The following is a 23,247-nucleotide window of genomic DNA, read 5'->3' on the forward strand; positions in this document are numbered from 1 at the left end:
TTTCCTAGAGTCAGTTGCTGTAGACTCTCTCCAGCTTGACTTGAATTTGGCCTTTTGTTACGTGGAAAACATTTAATAACTTCTGAGAAGATAAATGTTGTACGTAGGTTTTTTTATTGAGTTTGTTAAAACTTAACACCTTGATTCCTTTTCAATTTAGAATGTCTAGAACAAGAATGTCTTTTAGAGGTTGATTCATTATTTGACATGCCTTTTGGAAAACAAATAGGATTTGTAAGATGGGCCAGCATATCAATCACATTGCTTTGTTACTGTAGTTTGTGTTACACATCTGTCCAGGTCTGATAAATGGATTCAGTACATTCCTAGCTATCCCTCCTGCTTTTGTGGTTCAGGTGGCATTCCTCCCTCTTTCATTCTGGACACCTGTGCCCTGGATCATCTTCATTCCATGATGCCCTGACCCCCCTGTGTGATATGGCACGGGCATCACTAGACAAAATTCAGTGGTTGTTGAGCAGTTGCAAATGTGCTAAAGATGCCAATGCCTGAAGATCTGTGCTACACGGACCAATACAGAGACTACTTGGAACTCCATGTGGTGTAACTGCAGCCATGGAGAGGTTTCACAGAGCAGTGTGGATGTGAGCCACCCCGAGCCAAATGGCAAAGGAAAGAGGGATTAAAACAGCTCAGTACATGCAGCCCACAAAAAATATGGGAAGAGTGCTGCTCTAGGAAATACTCCTGTAATACCAACCCAGGTATCACCAAAACTGAACAGTGCCATGGCTTTCCTGTTAGAAGGCGCTCCTTAGAGGCAGGGGTATGTAGTATGACTTGGGGGATGTATTTCACCACTTCTACGAAATTGGATCTTTCCCAGGCCAAATCCCCAGACAACTGTGGTTTTTTAGATGCAGAGATTCTTTGTACATCTCCAGGGGTTCAAGTCTGGTGTTTCCTCCCTCATCCTCTTTTAAATATGCAAGCAACTAATTGGCCACTTTTCTCAACTCGTGAGTTACGCTCATTTTCATAAATTTGTTAGCACAGTATCTTTACAGGCAAGAGGATAAATGTGTTTAATTATATTGTTTTTACTTGTCTTTTTAACTTGTCTTACTTCCTTTTCCCTGGCTTTAACCCCTTCTTTCTCTTCAATAAAAATGTTTTGAATGTAGAGGCATGCTTGCATGTTCCCATTTTAATTTTGAGAGCTAGAAGATAATTAACCTTAACAAAAATGCACATCCAAGGATCATGCAGAATAGTCCATAATTTTACTCCCACAGACATGCAGCTAAAGTTTGGGACCCACTGAAAACAAGCTGGTGGTGTTACTGGCAGTATTTGTAATGCTTTTTGTCACAACACAGGACAAAGTAACCAAGTCATATGCAGGGCTGAGTATCCAGCAGCATTTGTGGGAACTACGTTCACCAAAACGTAAAGGGAGGAATGTGAAGGAAGCTTCCAAGTTTCTGGACAGATATATGAGTGCATGAAGCTTAGCATGAGGAACATCTTTGAGTGAGTTGTTAGTAGTGATACTCCCACGTGCAAAACTGTCTTGTGCTCACGGTTACTCCTTCTGCCATGAAACAGAAGGAAAACACATTCTTGGTCATATTCATTCTTGATCTGTTGGTTAAAAATGCTTTTTCATGAGAAAGTGGGACATGCCTCTTAGAGGGGGTCATTTTTATATATTTTACTGTCTGGGTGTTTTGATTACAACTTTTAGCAGAAGCGGGGCCTTGACAGTCGTGGCCAAGATATACTCAGCAGAACACCTGGCAAAGCAGTTCTGGTTGTATATCATTATGACCTTAATCCTCATGTCTCTGCTCAGCTCAAATGCCATTGCAGCTAGCAACAATTAAAGGGAGAGGAGTAGGTGCTGTTATACAAAAGATAATATCAGGTGATTAATACTTGTGCTGGCCATTTTATTCCTCTATTAAATGTGCTGAATTAACATTTCTGCCAGAAATTTCTTAGTGCTTCATCCCTAAGTGTATCTAATGTGAATCATTTTTGGCTTCAGTACTAGGCTATTGTTTGTTCAGGATTCTTAATAATACATATAGAAAAGGGCAATTCATATTTCTTTGCTAACTAGAGTTTTAGATTCAGTGGTTTGTTTTTCTTTAACTGAAGGCTGCAGGTAATGCATGATTTAATAAAATTACTTGAGCATTCCCACCTGAGCACTGATCATGATAGAATAATACAAATGATTGATGTTCTCTTCCTTTATGGTAAGCCAAAAAACCTGATCATGGTATCATAAAAAAGGAATAGCATTTTATAGCAGCAATCAAAGTTGAATGAAAACTAATGAATTAAAGGGGGAAGTTTTAGTACCTCTTTGAAAGAAAAATTCCAAGTATTTTATGGGATGAATTTATATAGGCTTTAAGGTAGAATTCTTTCTATAAAATAGACATGATAGTTTTTGCTGTCGCATTTAGCGTTTATCAAAAACATTCTAATAGCAACAGCCATAAAAATGCAACAGCATTTACTAAATAAGAAGCGCTTATGTTTTGATTAGAATAATTAAATATTCCTTTATTTTATAGCTGTGAAATGAATATATAAATAGAAGATCAAATGTATTTTCTGTTGTGGCTAGAAAATAACTCTGCATTTTTTCTTAAGTAATTTAATTATGTATAAAGCTTACCTGTAAAGGCTGTTAAATACCTTTTCCATGTTGTTTTGTTGTTGTTGTTGTGCTGTGCTTTATTTGCATATGTGTGCCTCAAAAATTCATCCAGAAGGTAGAGATTTGTTATTAAGGATATCTGACAAGTTAGAGTTTGATTTGGCCATGGTCTAAAGCCATGGCCATACAGTCATTTAGTTTGGCACAAATGTCAGCAGAAGGAATTCCTTCCTTCTTCTTCCACAGTCATGGCTGCCTACTCTGATTATGCCTGTCATGCTCCCTGCAGCATTTGTGAAGCTAAACCATAGACTGAGTGGAAGCCTTATCCAATGAAAAGGAAGTGTCTAGCTGGATGCTTGCAGGAATTACATCACCAGAGCTGAGCAAACAGCTTAGCGATGGCCTTTTATTACAGGGATAGGGACTTTGACCCATTGAAAACAAAGCCTAGCAAGGTGCTAGTTCAGGGCACAGGGAACAGGACAGGCCACCAAACAGGAGAAACTGCTGTTGGAATTTTGATGTCATGGGTGGTTTGTGTTTATTTGGACTCCAAGGACAAAATTTTTGACAAAACTTCAAAACCACACTGTTCCTAGTGATTGAATCCTGTTGCCCTTCCAGAGTGGAAGTGGATGGATGTTGGCTGAGGGCCATGGCCCACAGATCACCAGTCCTGTCACCACTTGCCACTTCAGCACAACACAGGGCCCGGTGTCTTTCACATCCCAGAAACATCCCTCTGTGACATTCAGCACATGTACTCAGAACAGGCTGTTGGAACATCAACAGGTTCTGGTTCACTTCGTTCTTTGAGTCAGTTGAGAACCCCTGTTGTTAATCTGCTGCTGCCTCAGGGCACACTGCAGGATCCTCATGCAATTTCTCTAGTTAAAAAACATAAAAATACTTCTCTCTACTTTAACACTTTCTTTTTTTTTATTCATTTGCTCTCCAAAATTTAGATTTCTAATGGTAAATTCAGCAAAATTTTACTGTAATATGAGAGAGGGGAGTCTCAGGCAGAAACAATCAGGAAAGAATGAAATACTGTTCATTTATACTTCTGTATGCTTGGCTTTAAAATTTTAGTGTTGAGTGTTTGATAATTTTCTATAGAGTCTCTGTGCATGAATTATTGGAAGTTATGGGTTCAATATACCCACAGATAGATGATTTATTGTTTCCAATGAAGACTCAGTCTCATGGTACAACACAAAAATGACATGGATTAGAATGTCAAGCAGAGTGACAATATGCCATCAGATATATGTTGTTTATGTACATATACATTCTTTATTTGAATAGTTCCTTGCTTTGTTACTATTGTATCTTAAAGAGCTGGCATTAGTGAACTGCTACTTAGAGTTAGGTGTGCCATTAAGAAGGAAGTACACTGAAGATGTTTTATGCCAAAAGCATGATGTGAAATGGAATTTTAGATATTTATGGGACAAGGTGGCAAAACATTGTATAAAACAGATGGCAACAGAAGAAGTATAATTTAAAATGCTGAGTGAGAAAATGAGGCAATAAAGGACAGAATTAAGAAATTATACCCCCAAAAAATGGATGTGTGATATGTAAGAAGATGGCAGAAGGATTACAAGAGTGGATGAGAGTGTAAAATTGTCCAATTTCCAAGATACTTAGGGGCTTATGTGCCATTGTCAGGAGGAGAAACTTTTGTAGATGTTCATGTGTCTAATAATAATCTGCATCTTGAGCTGCATGAATGCTTGCAAAAATAACCTGTATTCATTTAGGATCCTAAATGGATTCAAGGATCTTTGTGTTTTAGACTGTTTTATGCTTTTGGAATTTTTACCCATTGTGATGAAACTTAAATGCAGATAAAACTAAAACCTGCATTTAGAATGGGCTGAGAGGGAATGGTTGATACGATGTAATGGAGCTTGAGAATAAATGAATCAAAATGAGAACCATGAGCTTAAGTGAGCATTTAGCCGTGCAGGGAAAAAGGAAGAAAGTTATCTTTAATGTGTAGGAGAAGCAGCAGTAAAATTTATTTATGATCTGGATTAGGAAGGCTAGGGAAAGGTGAAACAAAAATGACATTTTTATTACAGGCTTGACTGACGGGGGGATGCTGGTGATGCAGTGCTTTGGTGGGAAGACAGAGAGGTCAATTTTGGCCATGTTAAGCTGATGGCATGCCAGCTAGGTGAGGTATCAATGAGACAGCTGAGGTAGGAGATTGGGTACAGGAAAGGTCAGAAGTGGAGAGGTTAATCTGGGATTTGTCAATACAGCTGCTCGTGTATTCTGTTTAGTAAATACTTCTATTAGGCCTGTACCAGAACCGCAAAAACCCCTCAAAAGCCATTGACAGCAACAAGATATTTTTATTAAAGGGTGCATTTACTGCAGGTTTCATGACTCGGAGCTGAATCTGCTACCAGAAGTTGTTCTTGTATCTTCTATTGCTTACAACACAGGGTTTGGTTCATGTTTGAATGGAGACAGTGGTCCATTAAAATAAATTGCCAGAATGTTTGCCTAACAGATCAGACTGACCTTCCTATGTGGAACTCAGGGGTTTAGGCTCACAGTTAGACTGACAGGTTTCACTAAATGGAAGTAAAAATATAATCTGTCATTCCTGAACTGTTTTTCAACTTCCTTTCTTCTGATGTTGTATTCTGAATCTGCTGTATCACACCAAGCCTACAGTTGAATTTATTCCGTTTCCATGTTCAGAGAAAATGTATGTTTTTCCATATATTTTCTATTTTATGGAAAACTATAACAGCAGCTTTGCCAAGTACACAGTAAATAAACTGCTTAAAGAATGTGATGATGGCGTAATTTATATGTAGATGTGAGCAATGCTATTTTAGATTATTGCAGCAAATTGCTAAAAGAGGAGTCTCATAAATATTGGCTTTTGAAGATTGGAGTCTGAATATTTTAAAAGGAAAAGTTTTTTGCAGGGAAATTTCATTTTCTGAATGTCATTTGAGAAACAGGTTGTGTTTTGGGTTTGTGTTTTTTTTTTTTTTCCTTTCTTACCCAGGAATGTTGGTTTTCAAACAACTTTTCAGGAGCTTTGGATTTCCTTATTTTTCACTGTAATCAAACCTGCTGTCATTTCTATTCATGCCCTGTATTTTTATTTGTCTTAGTCTTCCTTGCTTGCAGTAGTAGAGCAGCATCTATTGCTTTGAAGAATGTCAGCAACTTGTCAGCCATGAATTATTTTGTGTTTGGTTATGTTTTATCTGTGAGGATATCTTTTAAGGTGATTTTTCTGGAGGAGAGAAGCAGAGAGTTTTTTGTAGGCATTATTGAGTGCAAAATTTTTCCCAGTGTACTAATGAAGGTGTTTTCTTCCAAAACACACAAGTGTTTTTGATGTGTCCCTCTGTGTTGGTCCCTTCGTTGGTCCACTGGTGAGCATAACAATGTACTTTAGCATGCTCTTTCTCCTTGGCTTCAATTTAACTTTCTTATTTCATCAAAGTTAATTCTGACAAGAACTTTAAATGCCAGGAGAGGTAGTGTTCATTTTATGAAAACGAGATTTTTGATTTGTCATCTGCTGGCACTTCAGTTCTTAGCTCTGGAGCTATTTGAGTACTTTGAATAAGCTGAGCTTTTGTGGAACTGGGAGACTTCTGAGGAACTGAGAAACAGTTTTTCATGGCAGCCTTGCCTCAGCTGGGAGGGAAAAACTGAGTTATTTAAGTTGTTATTGAGGGGGAGGAACTGTTTATGAACAAAAGATATAAACTATTGTGCAAAGACTAGGATAGTTGTAGATTTTGTGCTAAAGAGCAGATCATCCCATGGAAAAGATGTCAGTAAAGCTCAGTCAGCAAAGTTTGACCAAGAGTCATGATGCTGCTACCTGTGAAAAAGGCACAAGTAAAAGTATGCACAGAGGGTGACATAAAAGAAATAGGAAGAGTACCAGGGAATAATTTAAATATTTTGGTTCAGATACAAAAATTCTTGAACTGCTTTGAGGTTAAAAGATGGTTTACTGGTGTGAATTTATTAATTGTGATCATATATTGTTAGAGGTTTAAATTTTAGTGCTTGCTGTGCAAGACACAGTCTTATACTGTAAGCACATACAAAAATGATATTACATTCTAATTTTTCTGAGAAAATATTATTAGCTGTTATTTTTTTCTAGTGACAAAGTTTAAGAATACTTTTTTTCTATAGAATGTGCCTTTTGTGACATTCAACACATTAGCTTTTTGTCTGTCAATACATACTGGAGATCTCCAAGGTAGGCTGAAAACAAATTAAGTATTCATTTATCAGGAAATGAATGGAAATGAATGGTTGTGATACAGGTTGGCACAGATGAGAGCTAGGATTTAAAATAAATTTATTTCCCTTTCACTAACAGGAAAATAACTGGAGAAAAGTAGCTCTGAATCAGTTCAATGTGTGCTAGGAATGTGACTTGGAGGCATATTATGAACCTCTTCATCAATACTGATTAGTTCATCTGACTCTATGATGAATCATATGCTCAAAACGTGAACAAATTTACACTGCAGCCATATGAACATCTAATCTACTGCCTTCTCACTGGTGGGAGCATAAGCGTGCTGCAAAGCACCCATCTACATGGGCTTACCTGAAAGGAAAGGAGGGAACGGGTGGGTGCTGGAAAGCCAAGCCAATGGAAATATTAGAACAAAATTCTGACTTTATCTAGGGGTGAATGAGGTAAAAATACCTTGAGTCATTTTTTACAGTGACTTTTGTTTGTTGAGTTAAGTTAATGTTGCCTTTCTTTGGGTCCTAGAAAAACAATATTGCCTTCCAAAAGTACCAGTAGCACAAATGAGCACATATGTAATTTTCTTTATTATCAAATTAGCGTTCTTCATTTCAGTTTCCAGTTCAGAGGTAAAGCACATGGTATTGTTCTCCTGCTTCACTGGCATCTTATTTCTAATAGCACAGGACTGGTTAGAAAATTAATGAATGTTAGAAAAAATTATTTCGGGTATTTTCAAAGCTTCTTCAATGAAAGAAAATAAAGAATTTTCTAGAGCCAAAGACAATGATACAACTCTTGAATCACTCCTAGCCTTTTTAAGATTACACTCTCACAATACCTACTCCTCTAGTAGTTCAAGATCACAAAAACCATTTAAATAAAATATGCAGAAATGCAGCTGACTATTAGGTCATGAATATACAATTCCTGAGGATTCAGTCATTTTTTTCTCTACCCCTAACTAGTTATTCATCCACTAAAGGTTGGTGTCATCATTATGGTTTAGTGCTAGGAAGTCAGTTGTCCACCTCTAGAAGCTTCCAATTGTTTCTGTCCGGCTTGGGAATACTTGAGTTTCAACTCTTTTAGCCTCTGAAGGTTTAGGAGCTGACATAGTTTAGTTACTTGGTCTATGTTTCCAAATTCCTGCTGATGCGACTGAATTTGGTGATTCAAGATGTTGTTGTATTTTCTTGCCCACACGAGAGTGATTATACAGCAGTTCCTCTATCAGGAAAGGTCACAGCAGTTATGTCAGGCACATCCATAACTTTTAAAATATGTTTATAGCCTGTGTCTCTTGTACTTACAGGGAGTGTGGTAGATGTGTGAGCATCTGATCATGCATCTGACAGATGCAAAACGCCTGAGGATCCATGCTAGGAACTGCAGACCTGCCAAAATAATAGCCAGTAAATCTGATTTTTTAGTATATTATATATATATTCTGATAAAATCCCTTTTGTTTGAATGTTTTCTGGCAGAACAGCGCATTGTATTGATAGGAGAAAATATGTATGATATTTTGGGTTACTGTACTGTTTGAATAGCTGAAACTCTAGAATATGAGACATATGACTAAAAATATGCTGCAAAGGACTTTCTTAAAAGGAAAAAACTAAAGAGGAAGAGGAGTGGGGGAAGAAGGAGGACGATATTATTTTTAGGAGTGATCTTAATTTTCAAATTACTGTTTAGATTATGAAGGAAGCGTCTTTTGCATATCCTGCTCTTGATCAAATTTAGTGCATCTTTTAAATATATTTTGTCTGTGACTTCATAGACATATTAAAAATGAGTTTTCAGGTCTTGCCTCAGATTTTAACTTTCCTTCTATTTCTAAGAACAGGAAGCCCATTTCTGGGAGGAGGTTGCTGGCGATACCTTAACCTTTCATAGGCTGTTGTCAGCACATACGCTAAACAAATGCCTTTCATAAAGCATCTTCGAGGGATTATTAGGGTTTACGGAATAGCATTTTCTTGCATATGTAGTCTGTGGTCCCACTGCCAGTTGGCTCTTCTCTTCATAGGAGTTTGAAACAAAAATAGCAAGGTCTGAAGGATTCCTGGATCCACTAAACTTTCTCTTTAAAATAATCCCAGACCTCTGTTTTCATTCTCACCCATGTACTTTAGGCCCACCACTGCTCTGCATCCCTCTGCCCTGGAAATAGTGTGGGATTTTGCATGAGCTCCTTAGCCAGACAGAAAAGGTAAGGGTTACATCCTCCCTGCATTCCTCTTGGGGCTGGGAGTGGTGACATTCAGGATTTTTACATTTAACCCAAAGATTTACAGTCTCAGGAGCTGTAGATATGCAATTACTTTAAATCTTTTTGTTTCTCTGGACTCCTGATTTAACAGCCAGTGGGAACAAAATCAGTGAGATGGCCAAATCTGCTTTAAGTATGAGGCATAACAAAAAGCTACTAGCTGGTTCCAGAAACAATAGGAGGCTTTAGTACTCCTCATTTACAGGGAGAAGCTCTTTTGTCTGCTAGATATGGACAGGATGGGGCTTTCAGAGTCACAGCCCTGCAATGACAGCTCGGCTGCTGGCTGCCCTGAACTGCCACTAAATGCCACAGTCTCCTCCAAAGAAGCAAAGAGTTGCTATTAACAACCATAACGACCTTATCAGATCAGTCTCAGTTTCAAAGGGATTCTGCCACTCTTCCAATAGCTTCATGAAAGCTGGCATCTTCTTCCTTTCCCCCAAGGAGTTAGCATTTCACAGAAGTCTCTTTAACCAAGAAGCAGACAAGGTTGAAAGTCCTTGCACTGTGTAAGCTTCACCTTTACTGGTGACTCCAGAAGGATGAGTGTGCTCTAGGGGAGAGCTGAATATTCTTTGAATCCTGGTGTACCTTTCTGATTCTGAGAAGGCTTGTAGGTGACGCAGGTTGTGGAAATCCTTTCTAATTGCACTTGTTATTACTAATGGCAAAAGCCAAGCTATTTTTCTTTCCTTCTAAGTTGAATCTCAAGTGGAAAATAATTCCAGCAAGCCTTTTGCTGCAGAAGCTGCAGCTCGCAGTCCTAAAATGCTTATTGTTTCATAGCTTTGCAGTAGAAAGCAGTCCCTGTTTTGTCTAGAATTCTTTTTCTTTTTTTTTTTTTATTTCAGAGAGTTTATTTTTTGAGAGGGCATTTAATGTCCCTGCCTGTCATGATAGATGGAAGCCTAAGAAATTTGAAAACTAGATGAACACAAAGATTTCACCATGTACTGAAGTGGAGTCTGGGTTTTTCTTTTCACTGTGATTTGCACTCAGGTCTGTTTTCTCAGTTCTAGCTGGGGGGGGGGGGGGGGGGAGAGAATTTATCCAAGAATTTTACTTCCATAATTTAAACAGTTTCAGAACAGTGGTTATGCCAAAGCTGTGACCTGAGGTCAAGTCTTAATTTTGAAACAAGCAAGACCCTGGGACTTTTGCTGCGGGCCCCACTGAATATGCACGCCTGACTGCTGGAACTTAAATGCTAACGGAGTGTCAGCTCTTCCCAGACAGCTTTATTTCATGTTTATGTGCAAGGTGAATAATGACACGTGCAGACATGCTGGAACTTACTAGCTGAGAATCTAAAAGGAGCAGGTTTGAAAACTGTCACACTGTTGATTGTGTGATCGCTACTGTGATGTAGCAAAGGCAAACGAGCTTAGTTTAAATCTTTGTCAAAGAACTGTAGAATTGTTTAGACTGTAAAAGACCCCTAAGATTGAGTCCAACTCAATCTGTTAAATCAGCACTGCCAAGGTCACCACTAAACCGTGTCTCAAAGTGCCACATCAACATGTCTTTTAAATACCTCCAGGGATGGTGACTCCAGCACTTTCCTGGGCAGCCCTGATCCCTCACATTAGCCATTGACTCGCATCTCTGGTATGTAAATGCAAGATTTTTTTGTGTCCTCATTTTTAAATTATATGAGTGAGATTCACAGAATTGCATAGATCCATCCTTGTTTCGTTGCATTTTCAGAATTCCAATCAGTTTGCTCCTGTCTGGGAGCAGAGTTAGGTCAGAAATAGATACTTTTGAGATCACCACCCCAGGAATTTTCACATAAAGCCTGAGAAATATATAACTTGGTCAACTTAATATTGTAGAAGCGTTATCAGTAATCTTCTCCTTCCCATCTGTGATTCTGAACTCCATATCATTACTTTGATATTTCATGTTCTCCAATCCATTAACATTTAGGATATGTAATAGGGGCCAACACTTATACAAGTACAAGGAATTCAGCAAGATTATAGGATTGGGTTTTCCAACGCAGATTTTAAAAAGATTCACTGGAATCTGAGGTGCTACATGGTATACCTGTGGGGTTTTTTAATTGGTGAAGGTAACTTAAAAGTGAAGCAACTTGGTATTTTCAGAAAGAGTTGCTGTATTAGCAGTTTTTAAGAAGAATGAGAGAGTTCTTTAACATTGGTGAAAATTTAGAATTCTTTCTTTTTTCACAGCTAGGACTATAATTGTTTAAGATCAGAACACTTTTCAAGTTTGCAACAAAATTGCAATATAAATTAACTGTAAAGCAATTTTCCTATTATACAAAAATATCAAGAAAGGACAAGGTTAGTCTGAGTAGTGCACAAATGCTTTCTGGAAAAAAAAAATGGGTGTTTTTAAGGACTTGAATAATTACCATTGTGGATTTTGGAATGTAATTGTTCTGTAGTATGCAATTCTGTGTTATTTGAAAATATTTTGCTTCTCTGGTTAAATATTGGTTCTATTTATTATTTCAACATTTTATGAATATTTTGTTGTCTCTGGGGATTTTCTATGCATTTTATCAGCTGAATAAATGAAGTAATTCACAAACCAAATGTCTCTTGCTCTTGATGGCTTTAGGGGACCTTGTCATTCCCTGTAGCCTTTTCTCAGGCCCAGCTGTGTGGCTCTGAAATCACTTGGCTGGTAATTAGGTATTTATCAGATTGTTTCTGAAAAGGGATGAGACAGTTATCTGACACAATTATCTTTGAAAATTGAATCCCTCTTTTCTGGTGCTGCTGAGGACATTCAAAGATACTGTGAATGTTTAAAGCTTAATGCCTTTGAAAAACCCTTGCTTTTCTACATCAGGTATAGCAGAGGAGTCAAAATGCAGTTAAAGGAGTGATTTGGGCCTTTTTTTTTTTAACCTTTCAGATACTGGATTTTCTCTCCAACAAATGTTGTTTCTTTTCCAACGCAGCTGTACTTGGAAACACTTTTGACAACAACCACTTCTTCAAATATCCGCCACTTAATAGTGTTTGAAGAATGTTAGTATTTCTTACAAATCAAGAAACTACTAATTACATCAAGACATTACTAATTTATTTTTTCCTGTTAAAAAAGTGATGAGTGTATAGTTCTAGAAAACACAGTTCCCAAACACTGTCTTGAAAGTCTTGGTAGCTGAGACACGAGTCTTTTGTTTAATTTGCTAAAGAACAAAAGGAGATAGTGCATCAACAATATAAGGTATGAGAGTTTTTGCTTTATTTAGATCAATCCTTGGTTGTGCACAAAATTTTTAAACATTTTGCCAGGTTTTAAGATTTTTCTGTTGGACAACACAGGCCTCGTTACACTGTTACTGAATTTCTCATACAATTAGATTATTTTCAAAATACAGTATTTCTTTCAAGAAGTTCAGACCTCCTTGAAGGAACCTGTTGAAGTTTGAACTGGAGGTACTTAATTCTTGTACCACTTATGTGCAAAAGGAGTTTGTAGAATGGAAAGGTGGAATTGACTGATATAATAGGAGTAGAGCACCACTTTCTTTCTTCCTGACATTCACAAGTAGACTTCTGAACTGAGAAACTTCTAGGCTTGAGAAATTAGGAGGAAAATATTTCATATCATACATGTTGCCTTCTTCTGAGTAGGTATAAACTAGTATGTGATGCTTGGCAGTCTTGTAATTTAGGTTCAGAATAATGTTGAAGTTTTACTTCTTGGTTGTTGAATTACAGTCGGAAAAGGAAAAATCTCACTATAACAAGGCCAAGCATTTAAAAGATAGCAATCTTACAGATAATTCATTCCTTTTGTTATCATTTTTATTCTTATGACTATCTGCAATTTCTTTGCAGATACCTTGCCTCAGTTACTAACCAGCTACTAACCAAGATTTGTTGGCTTTTTCTTTGCCCTCCCTGCTTTAATTTTGTATATGGTACCACATCCAAATCCAGGTCTGAATTCCATTCACTTTCTCATAGGGCTTTCTGTAGTGCTTTTAGTTACTGCAGGGTTTGTTTCCCATTTGCTCGCTCACCCATATTAATAGACAGTGCCCAATTATGCAGAAAGGGAGACCCAGGCTGATTACAGGCAATAAAATTTTGAAAAATATGAAACCGCATTAAAAAACACCCCAAACAGCTGTTTCAAAAGTCTTGTGTTTTACAGCTGCATGGAGCAAGTCAGCTGAAGCTCCTTTTGATGGTAGTTCTGCTCCTTTGGCAGGCTTATTTTAATTATAGAGAAGTTCCCTGTTGTCTGAGCATGAATTATGTGAGGCTTCCTGGTCACTATTGGGACGAACAGCCCGAAGTGGCACCTTCCTCTAAGTTTGAAGCACAAGTAAATTTTATCAGATTAAAGATCTCTAAAGCTACATCACATTTTCCTCTCACACAGGCACTTGTGTGCACTCACAGACTATCTTCCACTGTAAAACTCTTAGCTAAGACCTTGATGTCTTTCCCTGTCCCTCTCTTGAATAGCTTATTGAGAGTGATGACACACACATCTTCACTTCTCCCATTTCTTCCCCCAGCTTTTAGCTATATCAGCAGTTTCCACAAAAAAAAAAAAAAAAAAAAAAAAAGGCTAATTAGCAGAATGAAATCACTTTCTGGATTTGAGGAAAGTTTTGTTCAGTGTATTCACTGGTGACTGTTACCAATTACCTTTTGGCCTCTGATTGCTCCCCTGAGAGTGACTGAATATAAAATAGAGAACAAAATCTGCAATAGCCAGGGTCTGTGCAAAATAATAGTCTGCAAGTTAGAATTGATTTTTGCATTCCAGGGGAATAATCAACCTAAACACAACTATCACAGTGATGACAGGCCATAGCTTACAATGCTGCATAGCATATTTAAGCATTCATCTCTCTGCTTGTTCTCTTTCCCTGTGGGATCATAAGGTTATTCCCCTAAAAATGTCGCCACAAGCCTCCTCAAATTTCTATTTATTGACTGTGAATTGAGGACTTTTCATAGGATAAGTGATTTTTTTTTAATTCATATTATTTTTAATTTTTTTTTTCCTTTAAGCCCTAAAAGACCTCCCTGGCAGGCTATCTTCAGTCTGCCCCCACTCCAGGACCATTTGATGCTGACTGCTTTTCTAGTTACCCTGCACTACAGCTCCTGAGCATTTTGTGACCAGTTTTTAGTGAGAGGTTAGCCTTTCCTCATTCTGTGCAGGACACTTTGTAACATCCTGTTTCCCAAAACAGAATATGGATTGTTGATTTTGGTTCAATGGTTCCTAAGAATGGAAGCAGGATAATCACAGATGAGGCAGGAAAGTGATAATTTAGTTGCTCTGGACTGTGTCTTGTCAGGTTTTGTATATCAGGATGGAGTCTTCATGTTTATCTGGGCTACCTATTCCACTGTGCATTCACCCTTGCAGTAGAGAAGTTTTTTTTCTTGTATCTAAGTGGAATCTTTGTGTTTCTGTGTTTCCATTTCTGCTTTTAGCCCTGTCAATGGCCACCACTGACAAGAGCTTGGTGCATTCTTTTTCATTCCATCACAGCAAGGATTTTTCCACATGGCTCAGATTCCCCCGATCTTCCCTGACTGAGAAGTTCCAGCCTCTCCCCAAATGACAGATGTTACTAACTCTTAAACATTTTTGTGCCCCTCTGCTGAATTTGCTCCACTGTCAGTCTTGTGCTGGGGAGACCAGTGCTGGACCCAACACTTCAGGTGTGGCCTCACCTCTGCTTAGGAGAGGGAGAAGGACCCCCTCCTCCTACCCGCTGTACGCACTTTCCCAGAGTAGACCAGGATATCTTTGGCCTTCTTTTCTGCAAGACACAGTGCTACTCAACTTTTTGTCCAGGAGGAGCACTGAGTCCTTCTTGGCAGAGCTGCTTTCCAGCCAGTTGCCCTCTAGGGTATACTGGTGCCTTGGATTATTCCTCACCATGTGCAGGATTTGTGATTACCCTTTGAATTTCGTGAGAAGTTCCAACCTGCAGAGGTCCCTCTGGATAGTGGTACAACCATCTTCCACTCCTCCCGGTTCTGTGTCACCTGCAGACTTGCTGAGGGTGTACTCAGACTTACTGTCCGGGTAACTGGTAGAGATGTTAAACACTGTTGGACCCATTAGCAACCCCTGGGATGTACTGCAAGGGACTGGATGTACAGCTGGACTTTGTGATGCTGATAACAATCCTGTCTGCTGATCTAGCTTGTACCTCATTAGCTTCTTTATGAGGATCTTATGGAAGGAAGTGTCAAAGACCTTCTTATAGTCAAGATGAACAATACCCACTTGTCTCCCCTTACCTACCAAGCCAATCAACTCATCACAGCAGGCTTTCAGGTTAGTTAAACATGATTTTCTCTTTACAAAACCTCATTGATTACTGATCACTTCTCATCCTTCCAAGCATCTGGAGATGGTCTCCAGAATGGGTTCATCCCTCACCTTCTCAGGGTTTGAGATGAGGCTAACAGGCCTGCTCTTCCCTGAATCCTTCATCCTGAAGACAGTGGCAACATTTGCCTTCTTTTAGTTCTCAGGAGTCTCTCCTGTGCATCTGTCAGGTCCCAGGAACTGGTGGGAGTGTGTGTGTGTCCAGCTGGTTTAAGTGCTTCCTAACCTGATCAACCTCCACGGAGAGCAAATATTCCTTAGTTCAGACTTCTCTTCCAGTTCTAGGGTCCTGGGATTCCTGGAAGCTGGTCTTTCCAACAAAAACTGAGATAAAAGAAGGCACCAAGTACCTCAGTCTTTTTCATGTCCTTTGTCTCCAGGTCCCCCATCTCATCTCCCTGGTCTTTCTTTTGCTGTTTATGTATTTGCAAGGGTCCTTCTTGCTGCCCTTCATATACCTTGTCAGACCACCTTCCAGGTGGGCTTTGTTTTCCCTGCATGCTCAGACACTGACTATATTGCTGCTGACAGAGCAGGCAGCAAAGACAGAGAGCAGGAAGCACTTGGTAACCTAATTTGAGTCCTTGAGAGAGACCAGCACTCTGGGGGTCAGGCAGGGGCAGGAGCCTGCAGAGCACTGTCACTTTTCTCAAGTGTTCTCAATTCTTTCCTGAAGACTACGGCAAAACCCCCGTGCAACAATTTTTTCCATTTTATTCAGTCTTTACATTGAGTTGATTTTTGCTTAGTGTCAGCCAATGGGGAATGGATACCAACTCCTCTTTGCTGCTGCAGGGCAGCTGCAGTGTGAATGGCAGTGGTGGTGGGGAGAACGTGACACACGACCAGAGAATCTGGAGTCTTGGGGAATCCCTTAGAATGGATTGCTTGGGAAGTTTGGTTCTATTCGGATTCTGTTGAGTGATAAGCATCAACCCCTTTAAGGGAAGAGCCCTACCTGGCCTATTTTTTTTTTTTTTTTTTGGTGTCACATATGAGACACCAAATACACAAATATGTGTATTTCTGAAAAAAAAAACAGATGAAATTGCTTCTAATGCACCTGAAGAGTCATTTTTAAAACCTAGACACAGATAATGCAATTAATGGGATAATTTTTTTTCATTCTATTTACACTCCTTAAGAGTCCACTTCATGTTCCATACCTTTCATCGCACATTTATATTACATTATAAATGTACTGCTTCCTTACACAGAAATCCTGTTCTGCTGCTCCCTGTCTCACTGATGTACTCCTCCCTGAGGAAGGCTTCTTTGTTCAAATTGTCCTTTAAACAACATTAACCTCAGTTTGTATGGTCAGACATGAAGGAAACATTAGAGATAGCAGAATTTCTGGTGGAGAAATTGTTTGTGAGACTGAGACTGGTGGCAGAAAAAGTGTATCTTTTGTCATATATTTGGCTCCTTACACTGAACTTAAGTACAAGGGGATGAGCATGGACACAGCTTCCTTTTAATTTGAATCATAGTAGGTGAACTATTCCTGTGGTACTGCTTAGGTAGTAAATATACCATACAGAGATCAAGTCAGTTACAGTCTGGCTGAGACTGTTCTACATACAAGTTTGTCATCTGCCAGCTTAGAAATGTAAATTGAGCACATTCAATACATTACTATCATTAATAACAATAAATATTTTACTCTTGGGTTTCTCACTGCATTAAAAAAAAGACAAGTCACAGCTCAAAGTAAAGTGCAAATCTTGCGTCATAATTGTTAAAACCAATTGTTAACAATTGATTCTTAAAAAGCAAATATTTGGGAGTACTAAAAGATTAAATGAGGTGAGCTTCATGAATGTCTGCTGAAACTGTGACTGAAAGGATCATGGTTCAGATCCATAGATATATTGTACTGGTAACTACTCTGGTTTAAATAGATTTATGTTTTTGAGTTGCTTTGATCTTGATAGAGTAGATATACTTTATAGCAGAAAATGAGCCAGCCAGACTTTTTCCCCTAATTCATCAAACCCTAGTTATTTTTGGTCCTAAATGGACGCAGTTGAGACATTGTATGGCAGTGTTTCTTTCTCATTCTCCTGGAACTTTAAATAAATTTAGTTTAACATAGGATGTTTAAAATAGTAGAGGGAAGTTCTTCATTTCAGTGATCTATAACTGTACTGATAGTAATGCACAGAAGGAGTAAGTTCAGGAGTAGTATCAGTCTAAACAGAGATGATGAGATTATCAGAGATGATAACCATGTGTCTGACTAATGGCAAGGGGATTGGAAGTATGGGAAGGACCATGCCTTACCTGCAGGCCTAACAATGCATGACAAGCTTTAAAAAATTCCACTTCCAACAATAGTTAACCTTGCTTCAAAAGGAAGGTTTTCAATACTTTTTTCCATTGTTCAGTGAAATTTTGCCAGTCTACTCCTAAATGTTCAGGTACATGGCAAATGAAAATTCTGTCTCCTTCTGTAGATAAACAATCTTCTTTAGCATAATATTTACCAAAGTGCACAGATTTTATAAAGGGAAGTTATTTTTATAAGTTAGAATCTTAATCACCTGACTTTTGTGTCTATTCTCTCTACTCAAGAGACTGTGAAAATCTAGTCTTAGTAAGCTGGTTACATAAGAGAAGCATCAATAGTTATCGAATTCTTTTAAAAACTCCAAAGATATGAAAATAAAACCAGCATTGGTTTTGATCTTGTCTGTGTCTTTGCTTCTGCACTGGCCATAGTGATAAATAGCACTAGACTTTGGAAGTGGAAGAAAATAATTGATTAGACCTTTTCTCTGCATTTGCTATAGTACTTCTTTCCCCTCTGGGCTTGTGCAGTTTAATTTGCCATTGATTCTTTAATGATTACAATGTCATAGAGAAGCCAGTGTTTATCTTCATTGTGCACTCTGGACAAGGCACTGGATCTGAATCTTTTCTTGCACATTCTGGTGTAGGTCTGTGGCCATTTCATACAGAGTGAGGTGAGGTCTCAAGCCAACTGAAGTGTCTGTGATGAGTGCATCTTTCGCCTGTCACTGGCAACACCTAATTAGTGCCGGTTCTTATTCTGCAGTATTAGTTTTGTGGGTCAGACACTGAAAGACTAATTGCAGAGAATTGCATCTGAGTCCCTTTGACTGCAGTATATTTCTAGGTGTTTCTTCCATTTTAGTGTAGTGCAAGGATTGTGGCACTGTGGCAGTAGATGATGAAAAGAAAGTCCTGTTTCTCTTTTGCAGGACTCAGTTTCTATCTGCAAACCATTCTGATGATAACTCTTTCTACTTTCTTTCCTGTGATCAGGGCTACTCTTTCAGATGCACTGTAGCCCAAATAAAGAGAATTAGCCTCCTATTCAGGATCCTTTTCAAGGAATTTCTACAGGAATTGTTTTTAAACTGTAGGTTAAAAACCTTTATTTTCATATCAAAATGATTTGGTGTCATGAAAGGTACCCTCACTGAAATTTTCTGTAAGAATAATATTTTTAGTAACATTCAGATAATTTCAGGTGTTAGAATGAAATATATTTCAAACATAAGCTCATAGGCAGAATAAGAGGGTGGAAAAACTTTTGACTAAACAGCCAAGCATTCACGGTCAGAGATCCCTGTGGAGCCCTGTCATATACAGAGATTAAAAAGATGTCATAATCTACCAGTTAAGTAAATGCAAGAGAGAGGTATGGAAAGAGAAAGTGTTGGATTCATGCACGACATACCTTCGCAGAGAAGGTGAGTGCCCTAAAGTGTGTTCCTGGGATTCATCTCTCCCCTGCAATTTTACAGTTGGGGTGAGCTGACCTTGGCTAAAGAGCAAAATTTATTTCTGATTAAAATAGAGTTGGATGGTGAGAAAAAAAGACAAAAATTAAAACTCTCCCCGTCCCGCTCTTCCTGTTTTTCCTAGATTCAACTCCATCCCTTCATCCTCAACTCCTCTACCTCTGCTACCCCACCTCTTTCTGGAGTGGGTCAGGGAGATGGGGGATAGGAGATTGTGGTTGGTGCATAAGAGCTCCTCTATGTCTCTCCTTCTTCCTCCTCACACTTTCCCTCTGCTCGAGAGTAGTTACTTCCCGTGGGCTGCAATCCTTCATGACAAACCTGTTCCTGAATGGACTGCAGCTTTCTCCAGGGAACATTCACCTGGGGCCCCTCCATGGGATGCAGTACGTATACCTGCTCTCCAGCACAGCCCTCTCCAGGGCATGCACAGGAATCTGTTCAGGCACCTGGAGCACCTCTTCTCTCTCCTCCTGCCTTCACCTCAGTGTTGCTTTACCTCACAATATAATGAAAAAAGTAAATCTTGAAGTGAAAGTGGTTTTCTTGGCTTTTGTTTGATGAAGCAAGATCAAAGGGCTGCCTCTTCTGCTTTGTCTTAGAAGCAATTCAGTCTTGTGTTTGCAGCAGAAAGTAAAGGTGAAGAAACCATGGCAGTCTGAAACCAAAGTAGTAAATAGTTTTACAGAGTAAACCTGTATTACTGAGCAGAGAAAGAGATGGATTTTCTAAGGGCCTGAGCTTGCAAATCGTTATTTCAGTCTTGGAGTCATGAATAGCATTTAGAGCAGCATGTAACACCTTGGCCATTAATTGCTGTTAACTCTGCCGTTAAGAGCTGTCAAGCTGCTTGCAACAGAAGAGCAGCCATACAAGTGATAAGGGAAATTAAAAGAATGGGAATGGAAGGAACCTGGAGTTTTTGTGTGCACTGTGGCTGAAATAAGAAAAAAAAGTAAAATATTTTGTAGGATACAGGCAACTGTAATAGGAAATGGAGTGTTATTATTTCTAGTTGCTAAGATAATAGAAGCACAGGTACAACACAAAAAAGAAAATTTAAAATGTGCCTTGTGTAAGAGATTGAATCTGTTCACATTACACTTATTTATGCATTTTTGAACATCCAAAGGTGTCAGGTGGCACTGAATGCTCCCAGTAATCACACAACTCTTCAATCTGTAGTCATTAAATATGTATTAGGTTTACAGATGAAACTCCCCTGTCCCAACAGATTGAACAAGTGACTGGTGTCACTATAGTTTTCTTCACTATTATGATTATGTCTGCTGGCATTTGGGTAATATAGGAGTCATAATCCAAACTGGTCATCCCTGAGTATGCATTAGCGACAGGAGAGGGAAATAAGAAGTGTAGTTGTAAAGTTATCAAGGTATAACAGTTATTTATTGCTGGAGTAGATTTTGATGTGTCAATGTAAATCAGATTTACAGTTGTTTGGTGGTCTCTAGTTGTTGGTTAGGGTCAGGCAATTTAACACACCTCATAACTTGTCAGACACTTAAAATAGTGTCTCTTTTTGTCATGGGGAGCTTGATGTGAACCCTGCATACTATGGAACATATGGAATACTACATTCTCATGCATTTGGGTTTGTATTGATAGAAGGGCCCTTTAATAAACCAAAACACTCAAAAAACCTCCCCCAAAGCAAAACAGTTAATCAGATTTCAAATTGTGTTTATTTAATTATCTAGAAAACATCTTACTGTTCTTAGAAAGCTACTGAAATAATCAGAAAAATGTATTTTATTTTAGAAAGCTTTAGAGGAGAGGCCTGGAGGCCGTGGGGTCTCCCTCTCTGGGGACATTCCAAACCCACATGGATGCATTCCTCTGTAACCTGCTCCAGGTGACCCTCTTTGGCAGGGGAGTGGGACTGGATGATCTCCAGAGGTCCCTTCCAACCATAACAATTCTGTGATTTCTGGACAGTTCTATACTAAACACTAACATAGGTGAAGAATAAAAAAATTAGTAGGATGAGCAGAGATGACTATTAAGTTGGTATAGCTAGACAGTAGAGCTGTGAATGCTTTTTAATCTACAGGTGTGCTGGTCAGAAAAATGAGTCTGAAAGCCATATTTTTGTTACAAGTATTCTGATTTTTTTTTAATTCGAAATGTTGTCTTCCTTCGTAAGATTCCATTTTCTTCTCAGTCAGATGAAAATTTTCTACCCTTAAGAACATTGAAACTCACCAGAAGGTTGTCTTAATTGTTCAAGTTATTATTGGGTAAAATTATCCCTAATCCTCATTTAGCAAAACATAATTTCAAAAGAGGACTAAAGTAAAGTTTTAACCCTGCTTTCATAGTAAGTTGAATAGCTGAAATCCTTAACAGTGTTTTCAACTTATGCAAGAGTTCAAGTATTTCCTTGTACTGTGATGGATTAAACATGCACTTAATTATCTTGCTGAAGTGAGCAATTTCTTTAATAACTTAACAACATGCGTCATTTTAAAATACATGTGTGCACTATGGGGATCCTCATGTCTCCCTTTAAAACATCTGGGTTTGGGTTGTCTGCTCTGCAAGCATAGTTAATATTCTGGTTGTGGTTTTCAACTGCCTAACTGTTAGGTAATTTAACATTATTTTAATAGCTAAAGCTGTATTGAAACCAACATTCTTCATAGACAAAACCGTTTGGAAGTACCTCAATTTATCATTAATTCTTCTGCTCTTATTTCCATTGTGTATTGCAGGTGACATTTACGTTAGCACTGCCGAGCTGGTGTAATGCAAGGAGGGACACATCATGAAATGGAAACATTATCCTCTTCTGGCTGTGGTAGCTGTATTCAGCCTTTCCAGATGCCATCAGTTACTGGGTCAGCTCATTCCAGGTAGGTACCTTTTCCTTCAAAATAAATGTTCGTGGTTTTATGCTCTCCATGTGAGTGTGTGCATGAATATACCTGACGTTCTCTCTGGGTGTTAAAACACGTGCGTATGTGTGGAGTTAAGAAAGTTGTGAGTGTATCTGCATGTGTAACACACAGAATTTTATAATTTAATTGTATTGTCTGTGCTGTAAGGGTTGGGGTTTTTTTGACTGTAAAGGAGAACGTGGAAAAGGAGTGGTGTAAAAATATGAGAAGGTTAAGGTGGCTATTAAAGCATTCCTTTGATTAGCACTGTTGGTGGGGGGAAGATATAGAGTGCAGAAACAGACTTCTATATCAAAGAGAATTGGAAATCTATAGAGAACCTTCCTGATGAAGGAGTAAAATAGCAACTGGGAAGTGCTGAGATGCGGTGTTTCAGGGAGGCCCTAGAGATCAGGGATTGTTTTGGTGCTTGTGTATGGCAATTCTTGCTAGTGCAGAGAGGAGTAGTGTGTATAAAAATGGCAACATACTCTTCATAAAGGTGGTGGTGGTTAAATAGAGAATCTGTATCACTTCAGCAAACAGTGGATTTTTGTTCTAGTAACATGAAACCAAATGTGTTTTGTTGTATTGGGCTTTCTTTAAGAATAAATCTGTAAAAGCACCTTCCAAGTAATTCTGAATAAGTTTCAATATTTGTAAACAAAAATCCAAACAAACTTTGATCAGTGCTGCTAATGATGTACAACCTTTCAGGAAAACTCAACAACTGTATAGAAAAAAAGTGACATGCTGGTTTTTACTGGTTGCTTTTTCTGCTTTGAATCTGAATAATAATTTAGAAGACTTTGTTGGCTGAATTTCTAGGTTGAATACATTGTGCACGAGAATTTTGTGGCTATACAATTCTTTTCCCTATGTCTCTGGGCAGCTAGCTCAAATAGACTACTGAATGAAAAGAGAAAGGAAAAAGATTTCCTCAAGGATTTGTTCGCCTCTATCTAGTGGTGGTTCACAGAAAATAAAATAAGGAACTGAACTGTTATTTTTTTCCCCTGGTTTTGTTGGTTTCAAAT

At 38.5% G+C, this 23,247-nt stretch overlaps 1 protein-coding gene across 1 annotated transcript in view; it reads left to right on the forward strand.

The window, feature by feature from the left end:
* ROBO1 (roundabout guidance receptor 1) overlaps positions 1-23,247 on the forward strand; it is a 698,238-nt gene that overhangs the window by 67,632 nt on the left and 607,359 nt on the right. Inside the window, exon 2 of the mRNA XM_039556121.1 lies at positions 22,046-22,186. Within this exon, the coding sequence (XP_039412055.1) occupies positions 22,099-22,186 (88 nt within the window). The 5' untranslated portion in view covers positions 22,046-22,098. The remainder of the gene's footprint in view (positions 1-22,045; positions 22,187-23,247) is intronic.

The sequence above is a fragment of the Corvus cornix genome, chromosome 1, assembly GCF_000738735.6.
Source record: "Corvus cornix cornix isolate S_Up_H32 chromosome 1, ASM73873v5, whole genome shotgun sequence".
Classification (NCBI taxonomy): domain Eukaryota; kingdom Metazoa; phylum Chordata; class Aves; order Passeriformes; family Corvidae; genus Corvus; species Corvus cornix.